The following is a 22,660-nucleotide window of genomic DNA, read 5'->3' as shown; positions in this document are numbered from 1 at the left end:
TTAGGCTCACATGTGCTCAGGCTCCTCTAAGAAATGGCCGACTCACACTGGGACAGCAAACACGTAAGCCAAGCCTGGAGAATCTGATCCCACTGAGTTTCTCAGTATTTTGGCTAAAGGAATAGTTTTAGAACTCAACCACAGGAATGTAAATCGGTGGTTCTCAAACTTTTTCTTTTGCACCACAGGATCCTTTCTTTAAACAAATCCTATGAGGAAGCCCAGTGTCTGAGACACTAAAAGGTACCGTGGTGATGGGAGAGGAGGTGGGGAAACCCGACCCTAGAGCACCAAGGTGCCCCCGGCCCCCACCATCAGCCCTGTGTGGGTCTCGTCTGTTCACCCCTTGCCCTGGGACAGACAGGACACACTGAGAACAGGAGCTCCTTAAGGACCAAGCCGAGAGAAAGGTCAAGAGCCACAGAGGAGAAAACACAGAGAACTATGGTTTTCCACCCTGGGGGGTTGCTTTAGCCCAGAAGGTACCCATGAAACCTTGATTTGAAAAAGATGGCTCAGAACGAAGAGGGTGGAGGGTGAGGGGCAGCCACTTCCTGAGGCTCCCAGCCTCTCCCTGAGGACCTGGGCCACCAGCCTGGCATTCTAGAACATGCCACCCACAAACAGCCCTACTTGGGGCAGAGCCTGGTAGGCACCATCTGACTGAGCTTCTGTGGGCCACACACACGGCATTCTGGGTGCCACTGGCACACTGCTCTCAGAAAATTAGAGGAAATGTCCAGAAACCTCCAGGCAACGGCTGAGAGGGGCCCAGCTGTCCAAAAAGTCAACATTGGCGAAACCACGGGGACGGCTCCTTTATGGTGTCATGAAATACCCCCAGGGTGAGTGGGCATGAAGGTGCCTCTGATGCCGGAAAGAAGCTGCACCCTCCACGTCCCGTCCCGTAATGGAAGGGGCCGGACAGTCGGTCTGCAGAAGGCCCGTCCGCTTTCTCTAGGGAACAGCTTTCGACAGTGTAGACAGCGGCGGTTTGGCATGCTACGGTCTGGACACACAGCTCTGCACACACACGGGACTGCCCCTTAGGTCTCACTGACTGGTAGCCCCAGAGAGGACGGGAGGACAGCGCCAATGCGTCCACTCCTGCCAACACAGGCTCCAGGCTGAGTCTCCAGAGCAGAGCTCACCTGGAAGGAAGTGCCTGGTGGTCGCTCCTCCGCTCCCTGGGCCAGCTTCCTGGGCCACAAACACACACACACACACACACACACTCAGAATCAGAGGCTCTGACACTCAGCCCTGGCCAACGGCTACCCAATGGGGGCCCAGAGTACTCCCCCACAGCACATATCTCTGCATGCCAGCCTGCAGCCGATGAAGACAATGCAGGATGTCCGTCCACACACTTCCCCAAGGTGAGCCCGTCCCCGTACCCTCTCTGGGCCCTGGCCTCTGTTTTTATAGCAGGTGGTGCTGGCCTGAATGCTTGGGGGCGTGTGAGCACAAAGCCCACAAAAGCCCCCAAGGGCTTTGTAAGGGTCACAAAGAATGCAGGGGAAGGGCTCTCTGCTTCCCCCCACTCAGGATAATCAAGAGAAAATGCATGAGAGGCTGAGTGTGCAGGGCTGCCTCTCAAGAGCGGGTGCACCCACAGTGCCCGTGAGCTTCCCCCGCATAAGCACCACACAGGCCATGCTGTGCTTCCCAGCACCGGCGACTCCGAAGCACAGGTGCCACAGCACTTGGGGTCTCAGCCATGAGCCGAATCCTGCCAACGAGCCTACAAACATCGGAACTGAGCTTCTCTCTCCCTGTGATGCACCCAGAGGAAACAGGAGCCTGGCTGCCTGGGAATCCGCTCACGTCTTGCTGACCAGGCCATCCTGGTGAAGGGTGGCACACGCACGTGTTGTGGGCACATGGCCCCACCCAAGGACAAGGACGGCGCAGGCTGGATGTCCTGGTGTTCATAGCTCCTCTGTGGGCATCACGTAGTGCCCCCACCCTACCACCACTCTACTGAGGGCCCCAGGGCAACTGACTGCAGAGGGAGAAGATGGGAACCTGGCGGTTCCGGGCTTGTTCCCACTGGGGCGATACATGTCTCACCATAGGGGTCCCTCTGCAGCCAGGGGGACAATTCTTTGCTACAGAAGAGCAGGGGTGGCGGGGATGGGGGACACAGCACCAGGCCTGGAGGAACTGGAAATGAAGGTAAGGGTTCTTTCTCGGGGGGCCCTCACTCAGGCAGACCTCCTGGCTTTACCGCATGTCTATTCCTTATGTGCTACCTGTTACCGGACTACATCTGCAAATTTAACTAAATGAACGCCAAGCAGACCAGACTCCGTTTGAAGTTTTCCCATGATCCGATTCTGGGGATGGATAAAAATCTGTAAAGAAGTCCAATTCAGCCTCAAGACAACCTTGTTACAAGGGGACTGGCCATGTGGGAAGCTCTCAGTGCAATGACAAGGACTGTGGGCCAGAGTCAGCCAGACCGAGGCCTGGGCCAAATGCACCTGAGCTCAGGCTTCTCACCTGTACGGCAGGGACAGGACTAGCCCCCACCTGCCAGGGTGCTCAGTGAGGGCTACATGAGCCATGGGTATAATGCGGTCAGCAAACAGAGCCTGGCATGAGTAAACGCCCACTGGAGGGTAGATTTTAACATTGAAAGGTCTTTCTGCTCTACAGAGACATCCATAAGATGTTCCCATCCCTGATGCATGCAAACATCAGCTCGGGTTTGGGGACTGAAATCCCTAAGGCAGGGTCCTGTCGTGTGAGGGCTGACAGGTTACTAGCAACCCAGGGCCACCAGCTGGCAGCCCTCATGAGCTGATGGCAAGCCTTCTGCCCCGGCCGGCATGCCAGCCATAGTGCTGGGAACTCGGGGGGAGCTGCAGGGATAGTGCACCGGGAGCCGCGGGAAGCACCTCCTCAGCCACTGGGACCGGAGGGGCCACAGGCCTTGGGCTGGGGCAAGTGGGCAGTGGCTATTTTTACGTGACATGTCTTGGCTATTTCAAGGTTTGGATTTTTATTTATTTTTTTTAACACAACAGGAAGTTATACTTTCTCATGACTCATTTCTTTCAAAATGGTGTCCTCAGGCATCGTTAGTGCTGGACTTGTTGGGAGTCTGTAGCTGTCCACGGTAGGTGTGAGATCACACTGGCCTCATCCACGTTACCATTCATTCAGAATTTGAAGAATTACAGATTAGAATTATGTCTGGATTCTAAAGCTGGAAAGAACAATGGATGTTAGTATGTTTCCATAAAAAACTTAACATAGTATTTTCTGTTGAAATACATGTGTATAAACACAAATCTGAAAGATGTTAGATTATTACCATTCAGAATACCTTCAAGCGTTTGAGACAGGCTCCTGACAAAACAGAAAGCTTGCAGGGAAGCCACCTGGCGGCCTTAAGGGTCTGTCACCGCAGGGGGACCCCGCAGCCGCCGTGCACTTGTCCAACCGGACGCCTTTGCTCCAAGCCCGGAACTAGCCTCTGTCCTCTGGGAGGAGCACGTGCTGGCCTCCGTGCTGCCAATGCCGCAGCCGTGTGCTTTATTCACACTCAAGTCACCCAGAAGATCACGCTCAGGTCAATCCCACAGCTTCAAAAAACTCAGAAGGTAAAAGGTCACCAAGAGGAAAATATGAGATTGATTAAAATGTGACGTCCGCGAACACTGCACAACTTGGCGCGAGCAGCCAGGATGCGGCTGGTCCTACAGACTTCAGACCTGATGTGCACGCACCTGGGAACTGGGGCGACTCTGCCGGCCTTTGCCTGAGCTGATGGTGAACCCAACCACCGGCTGGGGGTGGGGGTGGTGGGCAGGAGACAGCAGCTACCTGCAAGATGGTCAGGTATTGGGTGGGGGAGGGGGCGGTCCCAGGGACTGGGACAGAATTCACCCTGACTGTACAAGGGCCGCAGCCATGGCAAGGAGGAGGAGGAGGACCTCTCGGGTGGGTCACTGATTCCTGCGGGACAAGTGCATTCGGGCGGTTTCAGGAGCAAAGAGAAAGCGAGAGCTGAGACATAGCTAACACTGAGAGCAGAAAAACAACTCTGATTCCTGATGTACTTGCCCCAAATACTTGTTATCTCTTAGGTTTAAATTTCTTTCTGGAAATGCTTTTGTGAAAGTTCTAGGTTCGATTCTCCAAGTATAATTAGTACAATCCTCTCTCGGCTTAGGAAATCTAGTGCCTCATTTAAAAAAAAAGCAAGACCATTTCGGTTCCAGCGAATGATGATGGGTCAGCATCTGAAAGGTACACAAGACCTATTTACAATGTTTTCACACTTTAAAAAAATTTTATCAGTGGGTGAAGAAAAGCAGGTAAGTCTGGAAACATCCATAAAAATGTGTAGTGGGACTGAGCTCATCGCCACAGTGTGGGAGAAAAAAGGCCAGCAAAAAAATGGTTAATGCCGGCCTTCTCGGAGGCTGTCCAGCAGTGCAGAGCACAATGGGCGGCCCTGGGAAGCCTATAAAGCCTGCAGTGCCGGGGTGTCCTGGTGTCCGGCACGAGTGCCCGGCACGATGACGGAGCGATGATGGGCATTCTGGCGGGTCAGCCTCGTGCACCAGGCTTCCCGTCCCAGGACCACCACTCTGGCACCCTTCGACGGGTGGAAGCAAGTCCAGAATCCCCACCGCCCGAGCGAGAGCTGCCGCTGCACCTCCAGCCGGCCCTGAGCACGGCCCTGAGCACGGTCGCTGAGGCTGGCTGACAAGCCCTCCGAGGGACGGGGGAAGGGTCTGCTCCAAACTCGCTGCGGTGCAGGTGAGTCTCCGTCCTGGGTTCCTGGTTCTTCGCTAGGGTCGGTGCCACCATGGGACCACCGGGCAGACCTGGCTCAGTGGTCTCATGTAAGGTGCAGCAGATGTGGGCACACAGGCCACCCTCTGGTGATAGGGCCATTGAGGCTATAGCCCTTCTCCTCCATGTAAGGACCCAGATGGGGCTCTAACAATCTCAGTGCGACTATAGCTCTAACAATCTCAGTGCGACTATAGCCGGGGAGGCTAAGCACAAAGGTTCTTTCTATAGTGCATGCCAAAAATAATATGCAGTATTCTGTCATTATTTCGTTCAAGCCAGGGGCTGTCTCACGTTAGGACAGTCCGATGGCTCTGTCTACAGCATCATGTCTCACTCAATGAAAATGCTTGCCCAAGCCACACATCTGGGCGGATTAGTATTCCTTCACGAAGACATATACCCAGTAGATTTGACAAATGTGGCTTTAGTTTTCTAGAACTAGACAAGCAGTGGAAACATGAAACAAAATGATACGAAACTGTTTCATGCTCATCTTTTAAAAATTCATGGTCAACTCTCAGGAGGGTGCTGTGGAGGTAGGAAACCCACGCTACTTTCTGAGTCTGTTCTAGGCTACTATGAAAGTAACGGTATTTGCCAAGGATCAAAAGACTCGTGTACATGGGAAAGAGGTGGCAGACTCGCTTTCAAACTCTTTCCACACAGCCTATCTTGACAAGCACTGAGGAGGACGAGTGTGCGCTGTGAACGCCTTCACCTTCAAGCCTTCCTCTGCAAGCATCGAAAACAGCCCCGAGTTTCCACATTTAGAGAGCAAAACAAGCACTTGGAGCACTTTTTACAAAGAAATTAAAAACAGAGGCTTTTAACGTTACAGATAGTATCTGGGGACGATGACATTTATGTGATTCAAATTGGTATTATCTACTAAAGATGAGTAAAAAATGCAAAATAAGTAATAAACTTATCAACCCCAGCTAAGCAAAGCTAACTGAATACTTTTTAAATCGTAACTGACCCCAAGGCTGTGACTTACGTTTTTCTGCCCTTATTATTATTATTATTTTTTAAAAGCAGTATTTTCAAGCAGTGGTTCAATGTCTACTCTGGTTTGGCAACACTTCAGAAATGAGTCCTAATGATCTCACAGGGTAAAACAAGAACTCTCAACAGAAAACAATTCAAGTCCATTTTAACGTGCCAGGCCGGCTTCCTTGGGGCTTCTCGTCATCGGCAGCAGGCCCCCACCCACCCCCTCAAAGCAAGGGCACCCCTCCCCAGCTGCCCAGCGAACCCTGGCTGACTTGTCTATCGAGACCACAGACATGCCAGGTTGTGGTGGAGGGCCCCGGAGGCTAGACCTGTCGGCGGCAAAGGTCTAAAGGGCTTTCCTTAGGATTTTGTTTTTTTCTTTTGTACCCAGCTTCTAGGTTACAAACATTACAAAAATATATTAGGTTTTATAATAATTTATGAAAACACTGCATAAATATTATCTACTAAGGCAAGTACCATTTTTATTATGTTTTCTCTTTCATTTCATATCATGAAAGAAGTTTCATTTGGGGCACCCAAGCTTAGGTTAGCAAAAACAAAACAAAACAAAAAACAAAACCAGATTTCTTTTATCTATTTTACTGTAAGAGATTCTGCTTAAGCAGTTTCCACAAAGCATTCTGGGCCCACTACCTTCAGAGAAGCTGGGTTTTTCCCTTCCCATCTCAGCTCTCTTTCTGACAGCTGCTGAAATAAATTTTATTTTCTCTGCTGGCAAACAGTACTTTTCCTGAGATTTCCATACCCAACATCCATGTTACTTCATAAGCCTGCTATTCAACTATTTTAAAAAATAGGCGTCCACTGCGCATTAGGATGACTCACAGTCCAGGCTCCGGTCAGACTGAGCGGCCGGGAGCCCTGGGGACGGAAAGTGGGGCATTTTCTACACTTAATTCTTCTCCCTCAGCTCAGTAACAACCACCTCTCCAAGACGTTAAGGACCTCAAGTCCCGGCCTTCCCTGCACACTCACGTGCCTGCCGTCCCCATGGCCATCGGCCGCAGAAACTGTCCTCGCCAGGAAGCCCTAAAGACTTGAACCAAAGCCTGACTCCTCTTCCATCTGCTTCTCTCAGGTGCACAGGTAGTGGCGCCACCCCGCGTGTGGAACACGGCAGCTGACACCAAGCTGACGGCAAGCCAGGGTGCCACCCGCTGTGTGGACATGGACCACCTTCTCCGATTGCTCAGCTTTCTGCAAAACAGACCCACACTGCTTGCAGTGGTGCCCGCGATGACTTCTGCTCTTACAGGCATCTGGCTCACTTCAAAGAGCGTCACCTTTCTTTCTAGAGATGGAGCTTTCGTTTAAGTGGGATTTCTGGTAGCCACGCAGCAAACCTTGAAAGGTGCACCTCTGGGGACACGGACGTGACTTCCCCAGTGCCGCTCCCTGGCATGGAGACGCACCCAGGTGCCTCCAACAGCACCCCCCTGGAGCTCAACCTGTCCCATGCGCTCATTGGCACTGTCCTGGCTAACCAGACGGGCGAGCTCTCTGAGCACCAGCAGTATGTGATCGGGCTTTTCCTGTCCTGCCTGTACACCATCTTCCTCTTCCCCATCGGCTTTGTGGGGAACATCCTGATACTGGTGGTGAACATCAGCTTCCGGGAGAAGATGACGATCCCGGACTTGTACTTCATCAACCTGGCAGCGGCAGACCTCATCCTGGTGGCTGACTCCCTGATCGAGGTGTTCAACCTGGATGAGCAGTACTACGACATTGCCGTGCTGTGCACCTTCATGTCACTCTTCCTGCAGATCAACATGTACAGCAGCGTCTTCTTCCTCACGTGGATGAGCTTTGACCGGTACATTGCCCTGGCCAAGGCCATGAGGTCCAGCCTGTTCCGCACCAAGCACCACGCCCGGCTCAGCTGCGGCCTCATCTGGATGGCGTCTGTCTCGGCCACGCTGGTGCCCTTCACCGCGGTGCACCTGCAGCACACGGAGGAGGTCTGCTTCTGCTTCGCAGACGTCAAAGAGATCCAGTGGCTGGAAGTGACCTTGGGGTTCGTCATCCCCTTCGCCATCATCGGCCTGTGCTACTCGCTCATTGTCCGCGTGCTTGTCAAGGCTCACAAGCACCGAGGCCTGCGCCCCAGGCGGCAGAAAGCCCTGCGCATGATCTTCGCGGTGGTCCTTGTGTTCTTCATCTGCTGGCTGCCGGAGAACGTCTTCATCAGCGTCCACCTCCTGCAGCGCAGCCCACCGGGAGCCGCTCCCTGCACGCAGTCCTTCCGCCACGCCTACCCACTAACGGGCCACATTGTCAACCTGGCAGCTTTCTCCAATAGCTGCCTCAACCCCCTCATCTACAGCTTTCTGGGGGAGACTTTTCGGGACAAACTGAGAATGTACATTGAGCAGAAAACCAACATGTCAGCTCTGAACCGCTTCTGCCACGCTGCCCTGAAGGCGGTCCTTCCGGACAGCACGGAGCAGTCAGACGTGAGGTTCAGCAGTGCCGTGTAGAGGCGGCGGGGCTGTACCCACAGGGATCCCACGCTGGGTCACCCCCAGGGCAAGGTGGGAGGAACAGCTGGGCCACACTGCGCTTTGAGCCCAGTCAGAACAGGATGGCCCACCCGTGCCCCAGCTGCGGGCACACCTGGGTTCTGAAGAGCCCTCACTGCAAGCCACCTTGACCTTGGGCGGAGTACACAGCACTGGGGCTCCCCACCCACACTCACAGCTGCAGGGCATGTGACTGGCATGGGGACCAGCGTGAACTAGCAGTCCACTCTGCACACTGTGTCCCACAGCAAACGGCATTTCTCATGTTGGCCAGTGCAAGCAAAACAAAGGGGACATTTTGGAGGAGAGACCTTAGTTTCAAGGTCCGTCTCCCATAAATCTGCCATCCTTGGGAAAAATGAATGCTGCAGACAACACACTCAGCAGACCTGAACTGGAAACTGTGGATCATCCGCCTCGTCTGTGGCTTACGGTTTACTGGGCATACTAACAAGTGCCCTCGAGTCAGAGAGGAAGGGAGAAGTGCTTCTTCTTCTTCACACACACACACCCCCGAGGGTGGCCCTGCAGACAGCAGCCACATGACCCGGAGCACTTCTGCAACCAGAAGCCCTGCTGCTGTCCGAGTTGCCGGCCCTCTGCTGTCTGTTCCTGGGCATCTCTGCACCTACACCATCAGGGAAGGAGACCATGGGGTTCGAGCTGGGGAGCCAGCACACGTGGGAGAAAGTTGGCCTCTGAGAACAACAGTGGGGACAACGATGATGGCAATGTAAACAGTTCTCCTTAAAATGTACAAAAGAAAAACTAGTGACTACTAGGAATGTCCAGTCCTTCTCAATAAAACATAGCCACATCCTGATTCTCAATTCTCTGAGTTGTTCGGGGTGGGCGGGGCAGTCCTTGAGCCTTGGCAGCAAAACCAGTCTTTCCTCACAAGGGCACCCCCATCCCTGGTGTCACCAGGCTCACGACCCAGCCAGCACTCCCTCCCAGGGCAAACATCTAAACTCCATCACCCACACGCACCTGGCATCTCCAGGGCATCTAATGCTCAGCTGCACAAGCTCCGGGTGTCAGAGCAAACATTCCTGGGAGTGCACCATGTGCCCTGGCTCTTCTGGAAGGCTCTGTGCTATGAGCATCAGGCACGGTGCCTGCAGTAGCTCAGAGTGCTCACAAGGCAGCTGAGGAGGCAGAGGGGGCTTCTGTCCTCTAATGCACAGGAACCGGGGGTCCGGCCCTCCAATGTGGGCCGGGGTTAGGGACCCCTGGCCTCCTTATGGTTTGAGACTGGGGAGCCCGGGCCTCCAATGTGGACTGAGAGTGGGGACCCCTGGCCTCCAATGTGGACTGAGAGTGGGGACCCCTGACCTCCACTGTGGACTGAGAGTGGGGACCCCGGCCCCCAATGTGGGCTAGACTGGGGAGCCCTGGCCTCCAATGTGGGCTGAGAGTGGGGACCCCTGGCCTCCAATGTGGGCTGAGAGTGGGGAGCCCTGGCCTCCAATGTGAGCTGGGGGGGGACCCCTGGCCTCCAATGTGGACTGAGACTGGGGACCCCGGTCTCCACTGTGAGTAGAGAGTGGGACCCCTGGCCTCCAATGTGGGCTGAGACTGGAGACCCCTGGCCTCCACTGTGGACTGAGACTGGGGACCCCTGGCCTCCATGTGGCCTGAGAGTGGGGACCCCTAGCATCCAATGTGGACTGAGACTGGGGACCCCTGGCCTCCACTGTGGGCTGAGAGTGGGAGCCCTGGCCTCCACTGTGGGCTGAGAGTGGGAGCCCTGGCCTCCAGTGGGGACTGAGTGTGGGGACCCCTGGCCTCCAATGTAGACTGAGAGTGGGGAGCCCTTGCCTCCAATGTGGGCTGGGGCAGGAAAAACGTGAGCCCCATCCCTCCTGCCACTCCATTCAGGGGGCCCATCTCCCCAGAAGACAGGGGTCCTCAAGGATGTTCACACTGGCAGGGCTTCCTGCGGGGAAGGCGAAACAATGTTTAGGTGATAGGGTGATAGGGAAATGAGTCATTTGAAGTTTCAGTGGTTTTTATGGGTGCAAATCTCTAAGAAAGAGGGTATCTGTCCCAAGTAAATATTTGCATTGCCCAACTGTGACCTTGCAGAAATGCCATCTCTAGCACCCAAGTCCCACTTCAGACTCACTTTCTAAGTAAACATCCCCGTTGCAGGCCCGGAAAGCCACCCAACCGCTGAGGACAGTTCCCACGCACCAGCGGCTCTGGTGTCTGGGGGACATCACTACAGGGTAGCCACATGAGCTCTCCCGCTGCACTGTCACAGGACATCCACCCTGCAGCCAAGGTGAGGGGAGCAACTTCCAAGGACGAGTCCTCTCTCCACCCTCTGCCTCTCCAGAACCTCCAAAAGTCATGAATCTACATGGGGTACAGACACCGTGTTGATGCACCTCGTCCTATAAAAGCCAGAAGAGGTTTTAACATTCCTTCCCTCACACATCCTCTGAGCTCCCCGTGGAACAGCTTCTCAGGATGGGCTCTGCCCCAGCCCAGGGCCCGGTCAGAGCAGATGGCATGCCCGGGACCCAGCCTGCAGACCCTGCTCCTTTCCAAGTGCCCCCTTTGACCTCAGTGCTGACAACTCCAAGCTGCAGAGCGGACACACAGACCTGCGCCCCAGCTTCAAGCATGTGACTCCATGCAGGGGTCTATCAAACACGCGCACCGTTACCAGCAGGAGCAGCAGCAGCAGGGAGGGCACTAAGACTGCACAGAACCTGGAGACCCATGCTGTCTAGCTGTAGCTCTGGAGAGTGGGCGGGGGGGTGAGAGGGGAGACAGAGGGCACCACTAGGGTGTCAGGCCTGCTCTCTGACCCTTCCAACAACCCCATGAGGCACACACTGTCCCCATTACTCAGAGTCTGGAACTGCCTGAAAGCTTGAATGGTAACGATATAGCCAAGACCCACAGCCCACGTCTCCAAAACCCACATCCCTTCCTCTACAGCACTCAGGGATCAAGAGGTCTATCAGGGTCACAGGCTTGATCCTTTCCCAAAGGTACACCACACAGGATGCTCTTGGCAGGAAGGAGCAGAATGGAAAGCCCCTCCAAAGATGTCTGGGCAGGAACTACGTCTGACCAAAGCCAGGGCCGTGCTACCCCCAGGTGGCCCTCCACATGGGCTGCCCTCCCCGTGGTGGAGAGCTGGAAAAGGCAGGCCCTGCTCCTGAAGGGGCTCTGCACCAGGCCATGCATAGCCGGTGCTTGCCGGGGGCACAGGTCCAACCGGGCTGGACACAGCTCCTACCTCTTAAAGCCCATCTCCTGATGTGAAAACCAGCAGCACAACTTCCCCAAAGGTCCACTGGACAGTCGCTAGAAGGGCAAGTGCAAGGTAGAGGTCCTGACTCAACAGAAAGGAATTCTCTGAGCCCGAGGCTGGACAGGCAGCTGCTGGTTTTTTCTGAGCCCAGGACCCCAGACCCTGTGTCAGAGACGATGGAGCCTGTATGCTCGGGCTGCCTGGCCCATTCCAGTGGAGGCCATCCTCAGAAGCATTTGTCTGAGAGCAGAGGCTGATTTAATTACTTTGTCAGGAACGCCACAAGATCAAATCAGGGTGTTTGGTTACCTTGCTGCTTCCTGGTAACCGGGCCCTACCAGGCACTGATGTTCTGTGACCCTACCAAGAGCTCAAAAGTACAGAGCTGTAAGCACACAAAACCCACTGGCGCTAGCACTTAACAGGACTCCCGAATTTTCTTTGTGCATAATAATTAACTCTTGATTACGGGGGTGACATTGTCCAGACCCTACGCCCTCCTGGGAGGGGTGGAGGCATTCAGGTCATGACAGCCTCACTGGGATGCCTGCGTCTTTCAAGGTGCTACGGTGAAGCAGTCCCGAAACCGTTATGTGCATTCTGAACAGAGAATGTTCGTCAGTGAACCCAGAGTTTTCTCAAGTGGATGGCGGGATATGCAACATGGAAGGGAGAAGGGCAGGTGAGGGCCCGAGGGTGGATGGAACCGGCGGTGTACAGTGAACCCCAAGATCTCTAAACTAAGCATATGTGCAGGACAGCACAGGGGCCATATATGTGCATGGCACATGCATGTGTGAGTGGTGTATGCACACGCGTGATCATACATTCCCTAGGTCCAGCTGCTCAAAGGGACAGGAAGGGCCTGAGTGGCTGCGGGCCCAGCGGTGCCCAGGCTGTCCCCCAGAGAAGAAACCAGGCTCCTCAGATAAATGGCTGATTCAGGCAGGGTGGGAGTACAAGGTGAGCATGGCACACGGTGTTCCTCCAGAAGAAAGGAAAGCTTCAAAAGAATGACACAGTCACATTGAAAGGACACAGGGACCTACCTGAAGGGATCTCACTAGCCAAATCCAGGGCACTTTGAGCATCAACACAATTATAGACTAACTGAAAGATAAGAATCCATGCGCCCATTCCAGTAATGAAAACAAGTAAACATAATATAAGTGAAATGAATACTGAAATAAACACAATACAGTCACACATGGCAGTGGGTAAGTGAGCCTTGCACCCTGAGAGTAGAGGGTTCCCACAGGCTGGCAATGGGGGAGGCCACTGCAGGGGTCCCAGTGAAGCTTGAGACGGGTGAGAATCCCTAATGAAGGCTAAACCCAGGAAATCCGACAGGAGCAGGACATCTGTAGAGGCCTCATGTGCCCCCTGCCTCTGGCTGCTTTCCCATGGGAGAGAGAAGCACCATATAGCAGGGAGTTAGGAAGGCCCTTCACGGAGAGCCAACAAGGTCCCACAAGGGGACGGGCAGTTCAGATGTGGGACCTAAATAGGCCACAATGTCTCCATGTCCTATCTGGGATCGTGACCTCAACCTAGTCAGGAGGAAGTATCAGAAAATCCAAAATGGGGGGACGCCTGGGTGGCTCAGTGAGTTGAAGCCTCTGTCTTCGGCTCGGGTCATGATCTCAGGGTCCTGGGATCGAGTTCCGCATCGGGCTCTCTGCTCAGTGGGGGAGCCTGCTTCCTCTTCTCTCTCTGCCCACCTCTCTGCCTATGTGTGATCTCTCTCTGTCAAATAAATAAATAAAATCTTAAAAAAAAAAAAAAAGAAAATCCAAAATGGGGATGGGGTAATGATCCAAAATGTCATGTAAAAGAGACAAAGGCAGAGGAAGTGTCCCAAATTAAGGACAGGTAGAGACATAAAGCAAGTCAGTGCAGCGTGGGACCTCAGCAGGATGCTCTGCTAGAAGGAAATGCTGCACGGCTACTGCTATGGGGCCAAGGGACAGCAGGAATCGCTTGGTGCTGAGAACTGTCCCAGGCACACAAAAAAATGCCCTTTTTTTTTACCCTTCAGTATTCGTGGCTGGGGGATCTCCACAGAAGGATGCAGCCTGAGGACAAGCATGCACACAAATGTCAAAGCGAACAGGACAAAACGTGTGCAATGTCCATTCCAGGCCTGGGTGTGGTCCCAAAAGAATTGAAACGGGTGTTCAAACAAAACTTGTACGTGAATATTCACAGCAGCACCATTCACAATGGCCAACAGCTCAAAGGTCTACCAACAGCTGATGTGGTCTGGCCACACAATCCGATCCTACTTGGCCACGTAAGGGAATGAACCACGGACACCTGCCACGGCATGGACGAACCCCGGAGCCTTGAGGCTCAGAGAAGGCAGCCAGACATGAAGGGCCACGTGGTCTGTGACTCTATTCAGCAGGACCATCTGCAGCTACGGAGCAGATGGTGGGTGCCGGGGCTGGGGAAACGGGAAGGGACGCTACCAGGGACCAGGTTTCTCTTAGGGGCAAAGAAAATATTCTGAAATTAGATCATAGTAACAGTCAAATAACTCTGTGAATACACTAAAAACCACTAAGTACACACTTTAAAAAGGTGAATTTATGTTATGTAAATTATATCTCAAAAAAAGCTGCTGTTTAAAAACGAAGCCACCACCCCGCCTAGGCCATGTGTTGCCACAGCGATTCTGCCCTGCTTGGTGCCCTCCCCGTCTGCCAGTGCTCCCGCTGCCCTCCCGCCAGGCAACGGCAGCACCTGCCAACGGACGGCGGAGCCACCCAGGGTCCCAGAAGCTGCCTTCTCATAACCAGCCCCTTCTCTCCTGCAGACTGCCCCAGATTTCAGGCTTTATTTTCTTTTCCACAGTGGGAAACTGAGCATTTGGGTGTCTTCTGATATGCTGGCAAATCAGAACCAGACTAAAAGAACTTGAGTAAGAAGTAAAGTTGAAGGGACATCTGGGGGCTCAGTCGGTTAAATGTCTGCCTTTAGTTCAGGTCATGATCCTAGGGTCCTGGAATGGAGCCCACATTGGGCTCCCTATTCAGCAGGGTGTCTGCCTCTCCCTCTGCCGCTCCCCCTGCTTGTGCTCTTTCTCTCTCTCTCTCAAATAAATAAGTCATCTTAAAAAAAAAGCAGAAGCTGAACTTACTAAGGGCTGAGAGAAGAGGCCAGGGAGGTCAGGCAGGGCCAGCAGCCCAAGGGCACTAGTCTCTGCAGCTGACTCTCAAATCCCCCGCTCAGAAAGGAAGCAGGTCAACAGCCATCTCTCCATCTCTCTGCTGCGTACTGTGCTGGGGCAGCTTCACAGGGCCAGATGCTCAGGACCTGAGCAAAAAGAGGCTTCCTTACCAGACCTCTTCTTACCTCCACCTCTACCACGCACATTCTGTCTGGGACAGAGCCCCTCCTGGGCTTGCAGAGGCTCAAGGTGCATCATGCCCATCACGTTCCCGTCTTTCCTCTCAGGTCAGGGGAGGTATCTGGGCACCAAGGCCCATCTCTGCACCCGAGCTCACCGCCTGCACCAGGAAGAGAGGCCTGTGCCTCTTCTCACGACTCATCAGCAGTGCGCCTTTCCAGAGCCCATCCCTGAGGCCCAGCCTGGCTGTGGATGGGGTGGGTGGGCACTCCACCTTCCTGGCTCCTGGAGGGTGAGGGTCAGCCAGCCCAGCAATCACCAGAAACTGGAAGGGAAGGAGGGAGGGAGGGAGGAAGTGGTGTCGTGGGTACAATGCCCACCAGGTCCCAGCCTGCCCCTCCCTCCCGCCCTCCCTCCCAAGTGCCCGACCCATGCCCCTGTCCACCCACAGGACAACCTCCAGGACTGTGCAGCCACCATCAGTCAGCAAGCCCTTGCCAAAGAGAGAAGACTCCAAGGTAAATGGGCTGGCCCTAAGACAGCGGGACAGCCATAGGGGGACCCACCCAAGCAGGGACAGATGGGGTACCCACTCCCAGGAACACGAGGCCTGGCGCAGCTCCATCCATGGCTCCCGCCCTCCCCAGTCAACCTTCTGGAGCCTGCGTGCTCACCACACAGGCCCACCAGCATGCGACTGGCCTGGGCCTCGCCTCCACACCCAGTTCTGAGTCGGCAGAAAAGCGCTGGCAGCCGTGAGTTAATCTGGTTTTTGCCATTGTCCAGTGGGTGGGGGTTCTGTCTGGGAACAAGGGTTCTAAAAGCCAAAGGAACACAAAACAAAAGTGCATCAAATCTGACTGTAATTCTAGGCCTTTATCGCAGGATGGAATCAACCTAACACTTATCACAAGCAATCAGCTGTAGGGAATCCTGGAAAGATGCCAGCTAGTATCAGAAGCGGCCCAGTCTCTCCCAGGGGCGCTGGTTCTGCTGAACGCGGACATCTACTAACAAGAGGTCCCTTACAAGTTCCTATGCCTTCTTCCTTCCTCCTGACCCTGCCTGGACAGCTCCTAACGTACTCGCCCACCCTCTGCCTCCCGGCCCTGCTTCTCCTGGGACCTGAGCCCCCAGAGGAAGGGGCTGTACGAGACCCCACAGCACCAATAACAGGGCTCTGCAGGAAGTGCTTGCTACACAGAGGAAGGAAGACCCCAGCGAGAGCTCTCAGTGCCTCAGTGTGGCTCTGAGTGGTCACCTGGAGCACAGGCAAGTCCTCAGCATCCACCCACCCCCCACCCCAGGAGACCAGTCTTTCCCAAGAGGGTCACAGCAAACTCCTGAAGCCAGCAGGGAAGGAGGGCATGTCGCTCGTTGGAGACATAGCCCTGCCCAGGACACTCCATCTTCAGCAAACAACACAGCATTTCCCTTCACGGACTCAAAAATGTAAATTCTGCCAAATGAAGAAAATCAGAGCAGGCCACTGCAGGGTCCCGTTCCGCTGAAGACTAAAAAGGTGGAAGGCTCTTGCCCTCGAAGTCACTGCACAGAACTGCCCCAGAGGGACTGCAGCCTGTGCCCTGGGCTCGAAGACCAGGTTCCAGGGAAACACCCAAATCTGCCAGGTGACCCCATCAACCTGCCCCTGACAACAGTAGATGCAGCTCAGTCGGGTGACATACGTCATTTCTATACCTGGCAGGGGGGTTTCTAGAAAAGCACAGCAGCCAGGGGAGAGGAGCTGCGATGTCCTGAGGGCCCTTCACCCAATGCGGCCCGCAGTGAGCCGAAGCTGCAAAAGGCTGAGCTGGAAGGGCTACCCGACGACCTGCACACGACCGTCGCCGCACCCTCCGAGTGCTGGGGGCAGAGGAAATGGCTGCGGTGTGGTGGGGCCAGGCTGCCAGCCGGGGGCAGGCCTTCGGGGCGCTCGTCTGCCGCACCCCAGACACGGTGCAGAGCCAGCACAGGCTTCCAGGAGAACATAGCCGGCACAGGCGACGGAAGCACCCGCAAAGATTTCTGGGGGCGCGGGGACCAGGAGGTGCGGGAAGACAGCCAGGGACGCAGTGAGAGCGGGGCAGAGACAGGCTAAGACAGGCTCCGACGGGCTCCAGCGCGAAGACCCCGTGCCGCGCCTAAAGCGAAAGTGAAGGTTCCCAAAGCACAAACTTCCATCATCTCCGAGTCCTGTGAAACAGATCGTTCCAGGAGCACCACGGCACCGAGGACAACCGAGCCACCTTGTGAAAGCCCCCGAGAAAGAAGCCTCCGGGCCAGAGAGTTCACACCCGGCGCTAACCAAGTGCTACAAGACCTGACGCCAAATACCCTGAGTCGAAATCAGACAAAGACGGTGCCCAAACCCTGCGGGTCCATGTCCCTCACGAATCCAGATGCAGAAGTCCTTAAAATCCTGGCAACGGAACTCAGCAGCACATGAAGGTCACTATCCACCGGGAGCACCGAGGGCTCATCACAGGGACACAAGGCTGGCTCAACGCTCGTATCCATCAGTGCCACGTGCAGTAGTCCACAGGCTAACAAGGAGAAATCACACGAGCACAAAAACTGCTGTGGAAAAAGCACCTGACAAAATTCAACACCCGTTCATGATAAAAACTCGAGAAAGCGAGGTGTAGAAGAGTTTCCTCAACTGGATGCTGACCATCTATTCGGTGTGGAAGACAGCAGAGGGGAGCGGGACCCCCAGGCCCGAAGCTGAATGGGGCTCCCACGGGAAACGACTAAACGACAGCAGCGCTCAAAGTAGCCTTGAGGGAGGTGGGGAGGAGGCCGGGAAGGGTGAGGACCTGGGTCAGGACATGGCCAGGCTCCAGGATATTCCGAAGTCGCTGGACTCGCTGATGGACTGGATGGGGACGGGGGAAGCAGCCGGCATCAAGAGACAAACATGAAGATGAAAGCACACACACGGGGACACCCTTATGTGAGGACACGGAGTCGTCAGACTCAGAGACACTGAGAGCGGATGGCGGGGCCAGGGCTGGGGGAGCAGGTGGGGGTCCATGCATCACGGGGACAGGGTCTCCGTGGGGGCAGTGAAACATTCTGGAGCCGGATGGGGAGACGGCTGCACAGCAGCATGGATGGGCTCGGTGCCCGTAAGCTGGACACTGAGAAGTGGGAAGATGCTCCATTACGTGTGTTTTACAACAATAAGAAAGAACAACTACAAGCGAAGCGTTCTGCCTGAGCACCTGGGGGATCGGTGCTCTCACTGCCCACCCCGGGGAAGGCCGCACGGACGGCTCCACGGAGACAGAGCACTGGAGTCTCTGTGACGCCTGAGTCCACTGTTGGACGTTCCAGCAGGACACTGAGTGGGCAGGAGCTTGAGGTCTGCAGGGTCTGTGTGGGGCGACACGTCAGAGCGGTGGCACCCACACCCGCAGCCCAGTCACTCAGGAGGCCAGCGCGGGAGGAGGCCAGCGCGGGAGGTGGACAGCCAGGCACCAGGCCCAGGCCTTCTGGCACAGAAGTGCTTGCGTTTACCAAAACGCTTCAAAGCTGGGTATTCCAAGTCAACTTTATCTCTAAATACATAACCATCAAAATAGTAAAAACCCACAAAGAGATGCTACTCAAATTCCCAATATTATTAAAAGTCTGATGAGACTAAGGGCTGTACAAAAGGCCTATCGTGAACTCTCATCCACCGCTGTGGGAACATTGTTGGGTCTGTACTTTTGAGAAGACACTGGGGGTGTGCCAGGCTGCTTCTATAATGGTCCCAAGGGTCCCCGCGTCCCGACAACCACACCCTTGTATGGGGGTTGGACCCTGCAACACAATTCTAGCCCAGAGACTGCAGCAAAAGTGACGGGAAATCACCTCTGAGAGCAGCTATAAAAGATCTCTTTCTCTCTCACTGTGACAGAGCAGGTGCCATACCGTGAACTTCCCATGGAGAGGCCCACACGGCAAGGCGCTGAGGGCAGCCTTGGGCCAACAGCCAGCAAAAAAGCAAGGCCCTCGATGTAATAGCCAATGAGGGTGAATCCTTGCAACAGCTGCACGAGAGGCTGCACGCAGAGCCCCACACCCTGTACTCCATCGGACCTTCGAGTGAGACCACAACCCCAGCCACACCCACCAGCAGTTTGAGAGACTGAGCCCCTAGACCCAGCTAAGGCCCACCCAGACCCAGAGCCATACAAACCTGGTTATTTTAAACCACTGCATTTCGCAGTAATTTATTACACAACAACAGACAACAATGTCGCAGGTTTATCCAGTGACGATGAAGAGCACCTAATCCCAAGACCCAGCAATTCTACAACTAGGTACACAGCCCCAGAGAAACATGTGCACATGTGGGACAGGACACATGTATGGAAGCACTTATTACAGCATTGTTTATGATTGCCAAAACCTGGAAACAAGTCAAATGACCACCACAAGAATAATGGGTAAAACACACAAAACAGGGGCAGAGCCATACGCCACTGCACGGATATTGCATACAAATAAAGTTTAGCTAAAAAAGTAAAACAAAACAAGACATGCAAAATGCAAGTGCATCCATGTAAAGCTGGAATACGAGCACAACGCAACTGTGTAATGGGATGAACAGGAGAGCAGCACAACTCAGGAGAGAAACAAGGCAGGGATGAGAGCAAGAGCCAGTGTCCTTCCATCTCCTGAGTGGGCTGTGGCTTCCTCTAGGCTGCACGCACTCCCCTACCTGCATCTTTCATAAGAAGAAGGGAAGGGGGAAGTGGAACAGGAGGGAAAGGGTCCACCACAGGGTCCGGCCACCTGCAGCCATGAATAAACCTGCAGCTGCTCGGTTTAAAACCAAAGACTCAAAGGAGAATTTAACACTGATAGCCACTGCCATTGCCCAGATTAAGATGGCCTCACTTCTTCAGTAAGAGCAAAGGAGCACCGCAAGCCCGCCCCACACTCCGCGCTCTCGTTCCTAACGCTGAAGTCAGGTAAAGCTAAGATCAGACAGAATGCTGGTAACACGAAATGTAGAACTAGAAGCTTCAGTAAAAAAGATAAGCAGCAGCCCCTCCATGCCTCAAAACACTATCTGGAGAGAAGCGGCCCCTAAGAGGGCAAACTTGAAGGAAGATCTCAGGGGGCTGAGAGGGCAGGGCAGGTTGGGGAGAGCCAGGAGAAGAGACAGAAACACACCACCTTTGTCTGTGCCACCTCCCTCCCTCCCTGTCCTGAGTTACTGCTTTCCTGCGTTTCCTGGCTCCCTCCTTGGGGTCACCCGGCTCTGCTCCCACCCCCTGCAATTCCAGGAACCCCCAAGGGCCGAGCCGCTCTGCCCCCAGTCGCCCCACCAAGCTTACATTAGTTCATTCCCCCATGGACACCTAGAAACATTTCTGGCTTCTTGCTTCCCTTAAAGCTCCAGAGATATACAATTTTGCCTTAAAAACTCTTAAGTACAGTTTAGCCCACCGGTAATAAATACAAAAACTGAGAAAAAAAAAAAACAAGACTACATTTTCTGTTTATTTTTCTTATTTTATTTTTAGAGAAGGGTAGCGGGGGGGAGAGAGGATCCGAAGGGGGCTCTGAGCCCAAGGGGGCATCAATCCCACAACCTTTAAGCTATGATCTGAGCCGAAGTCAAGAGTCGGATACTTAACCAACAAAGCAACCCAGGTTCCCCAAGACTGCATTTCCTACAAGCAAATTATCCTTCTCCCTAGCTGCCTGCCGGCAGACGGGCTCCAGGGCCAGTCCCTGGAGTTCATCCTGTGCCCGGACTCCGCAGGGCTGTGCGGCTCCCAGTTCAGCAACAAGCCACTTATTAGTCAAGTGAGCGCCCGCTCGGACACGAGCACTCCGGATCTGCATTCTGAAAGTACAATTCCCCTTGTTTGTTTATCTTGAAAAAAGTTCTGTTTTCTTTTTAAAACCAAAGTTCCATGAGGTTGTGTGAACCCAGGACAGTTCTAATTTTCAGAGGGTTTACTCTGAAAATTTACATAAGCTGCCAATGTGGGAGTTGAGGGTGTTTGTTTCAAGAGGATGTGGGGGCAGCAGGAAAGACAGAAAATACCACAGTTTAGAATTTCTTCCCTACAAAATACATACGATAGGGAAACTCCATTTATCTGCACAGGAACATCTCCACCGTCCGCTCCAAGTTACAAATGTATGATTCCTGTTCAGACACGCCAGTGGTACCTGTGCCACTGAGAGAGCAGGGTGGGGGCTCCAGGCGGCCCGTGCATCCAGCACCCACATAACAGCCCAGCTGCCTGGCGACACCACTTCTTCACCTGGACCGGGGATGAGCTGCAGCTTTGAGAGCACTGACCGCCGTCAGGCCCCGCACGGCAAGACGCAGCCCCAGGCTCTCAGGGCCAGGCGCACTGCTCTGCCGGGACTGGGCAGGACACAAACTCGGGCGTGAATGTGGCCGCACAATGCTAGGGCACTCTGAGAGTGGAGCCTCACACATGTGTGCGCGCACACACACACTCTCTCAGGCTCCTACACGCTCCCCTGTGCATCACCCACATCTTGGCTGACCGGGGTCCCCCCAGCCTGCCCTCTGGAAGCACGCCACCCATACGATCCAGCTCGATGGAGAGACCACTCCATCCAGAAAAGGGTGGCAGAGACCACATGCCCCTGGGAGAGGCGGGCATGCAAGCGGCTGCCAACATGAAACACGTGAGACCCCCGTGTCTGGTCCTCAGGAATGGCATTCTGTTAACCTCCTTCAACACTATTTACATCACGGATGGGCCACACAAGCGAGTCTCTGCACTTCACGAGGGTCCATCAGCCAGAAGCAGAAGCCGCTCTGCGAGGCACCACCGTCTGCCCCCGTCTTCTGTGCAAGGACAGAAATCCTGCTGTCAGGAGCCACCAGGGCTCATTACAACGTGTCAGCACACAGACAAACATGATCACCATGCCATCCCCGTGGCTGGGAAGGCTGTCATCGCGCTGTCGCACCCATCATCCCTTGTGTTTCAATTCTCCAAGCGCAGACGTACCATCAGATGTTTGCTGATCAAACTGCTCATGAAGCCTGACCTCCTGGGATGAAATCCAAGACATAAGAAACCCAGATCCCATTTTCATGTATTACTTGGTTAGAAGAACAAATCACAGCGATAGGTACTGACAGCTTTTCACAGCCCAATGCCGTGCTATGCGTTTGCCATGCACAGTCTCGGGTTCTCTTACTGCCCCCTCGAGCCAGGTTTGTGATCACTCCGACTTCTCAGATGTGATGCTGGAGCACAGAGGGGTCACTCCGCCTCGGGTTGGGGGTAGGAGGAGCAGAAAGCTTCTGTGGGGTTCTGGCTTGGGGTGGCTCAGTTGGTTAAGCATCCCTTCGAATCAGGTCATAATCTCAGGGTCCTGGGATAGAGTCCTGCATTGGACTCCCTGCTCAGTGGGTAGTCTGCTTCTCTCTCTGCCCCCCTGCCCCGCTCGTGATTGCTCTCTCTCACACACTCTATTTCAAAAAATATATATAAAATCTTAAAAAAAAAACAAACCCCAGAATCTACCAGCTTTTCTAAGTAACAACATAAACAGAACACCAATTCATAAAAGTGCCCTCAGCAAATGTAGAGATTTATTCAAATCGTGCCTATGCCTCCCACACAAACATTAATCCCACCCTCCCCAGAGGATATAGGTCCTCACACGAACCACACAAGAAAG

General features: G+C 54.2%; 2 protein-coding genes across 5 annotated transcripts in view; one reads left to right on the top strand and one right to left on the bottom strand.

Moving 5' to 3' along the window:
• The window catches only part of C18H7orf50 (chromosome 18 C7orf50 homolog), a 125,406-nt gene that overhangs the window by 71,938 nt on the left and 30,808 nt on the right, over nucleotides 1-22,660 (bottom strand). The gene's annotated exons all lie outside the window — the stretch shown is intronic.
• On the top strand, nucleotides 4,466-9,177 carry GPER1 (G protein-coupled estrogen receptor 1). 2 transcript variants are annotated; one of them, XM_047712634.1, is made up of 2 exons: nucleotides 4,466-4,776; nucleotides 6,911-9,177. In XM_047712634.1, exon 2 carries the CDS (start codon nucleotides 7,233-7,235, stop codon nucleotides 8,310-8,312), a length of 1,080 nt encoding a protein of 359 aa, XP_047568590.1. In that variant the 5' UTR covers nucleotides 4,466-4,776; nucleotides 6,911-7,232; the 3' UTR covers nucleotides 8,313-9,177. The 2 variants fall into 2 exon arrangements, with proteins under 2 accessions (XP_047568590.1, XP_047568591.1); XM_047712635.1 differs by having other exon boundaries at nucleotides 6,743-9,177.

The sequence above is a fragment of the Lutra lutra genome, chromosome 18 (genome assembly GCF_902655055.1).
Source record: "Lutra lutra chromosome 18, mLutLut1.2, whole genome shotgun sequence".
Lineage (NCBI taxonomy): Eukaryota > Metazoa > Chordata > Mammalia > Carnivora > Mustelidae > Lutra > Lutra lutra.
This window is presented reverse-complemented; position numbering and strand designations above follow the sequence as displayed.

What these genes read in the sequence shown, in the direction of transcription:
- GPER1 (XM_047712634.1), top strand. Translation starts at nt 7,233, where the DNA reads ATGGAGACGCACCCAGGTGCCTCCAACAGCACCCCCCTGGAGCTCAAC.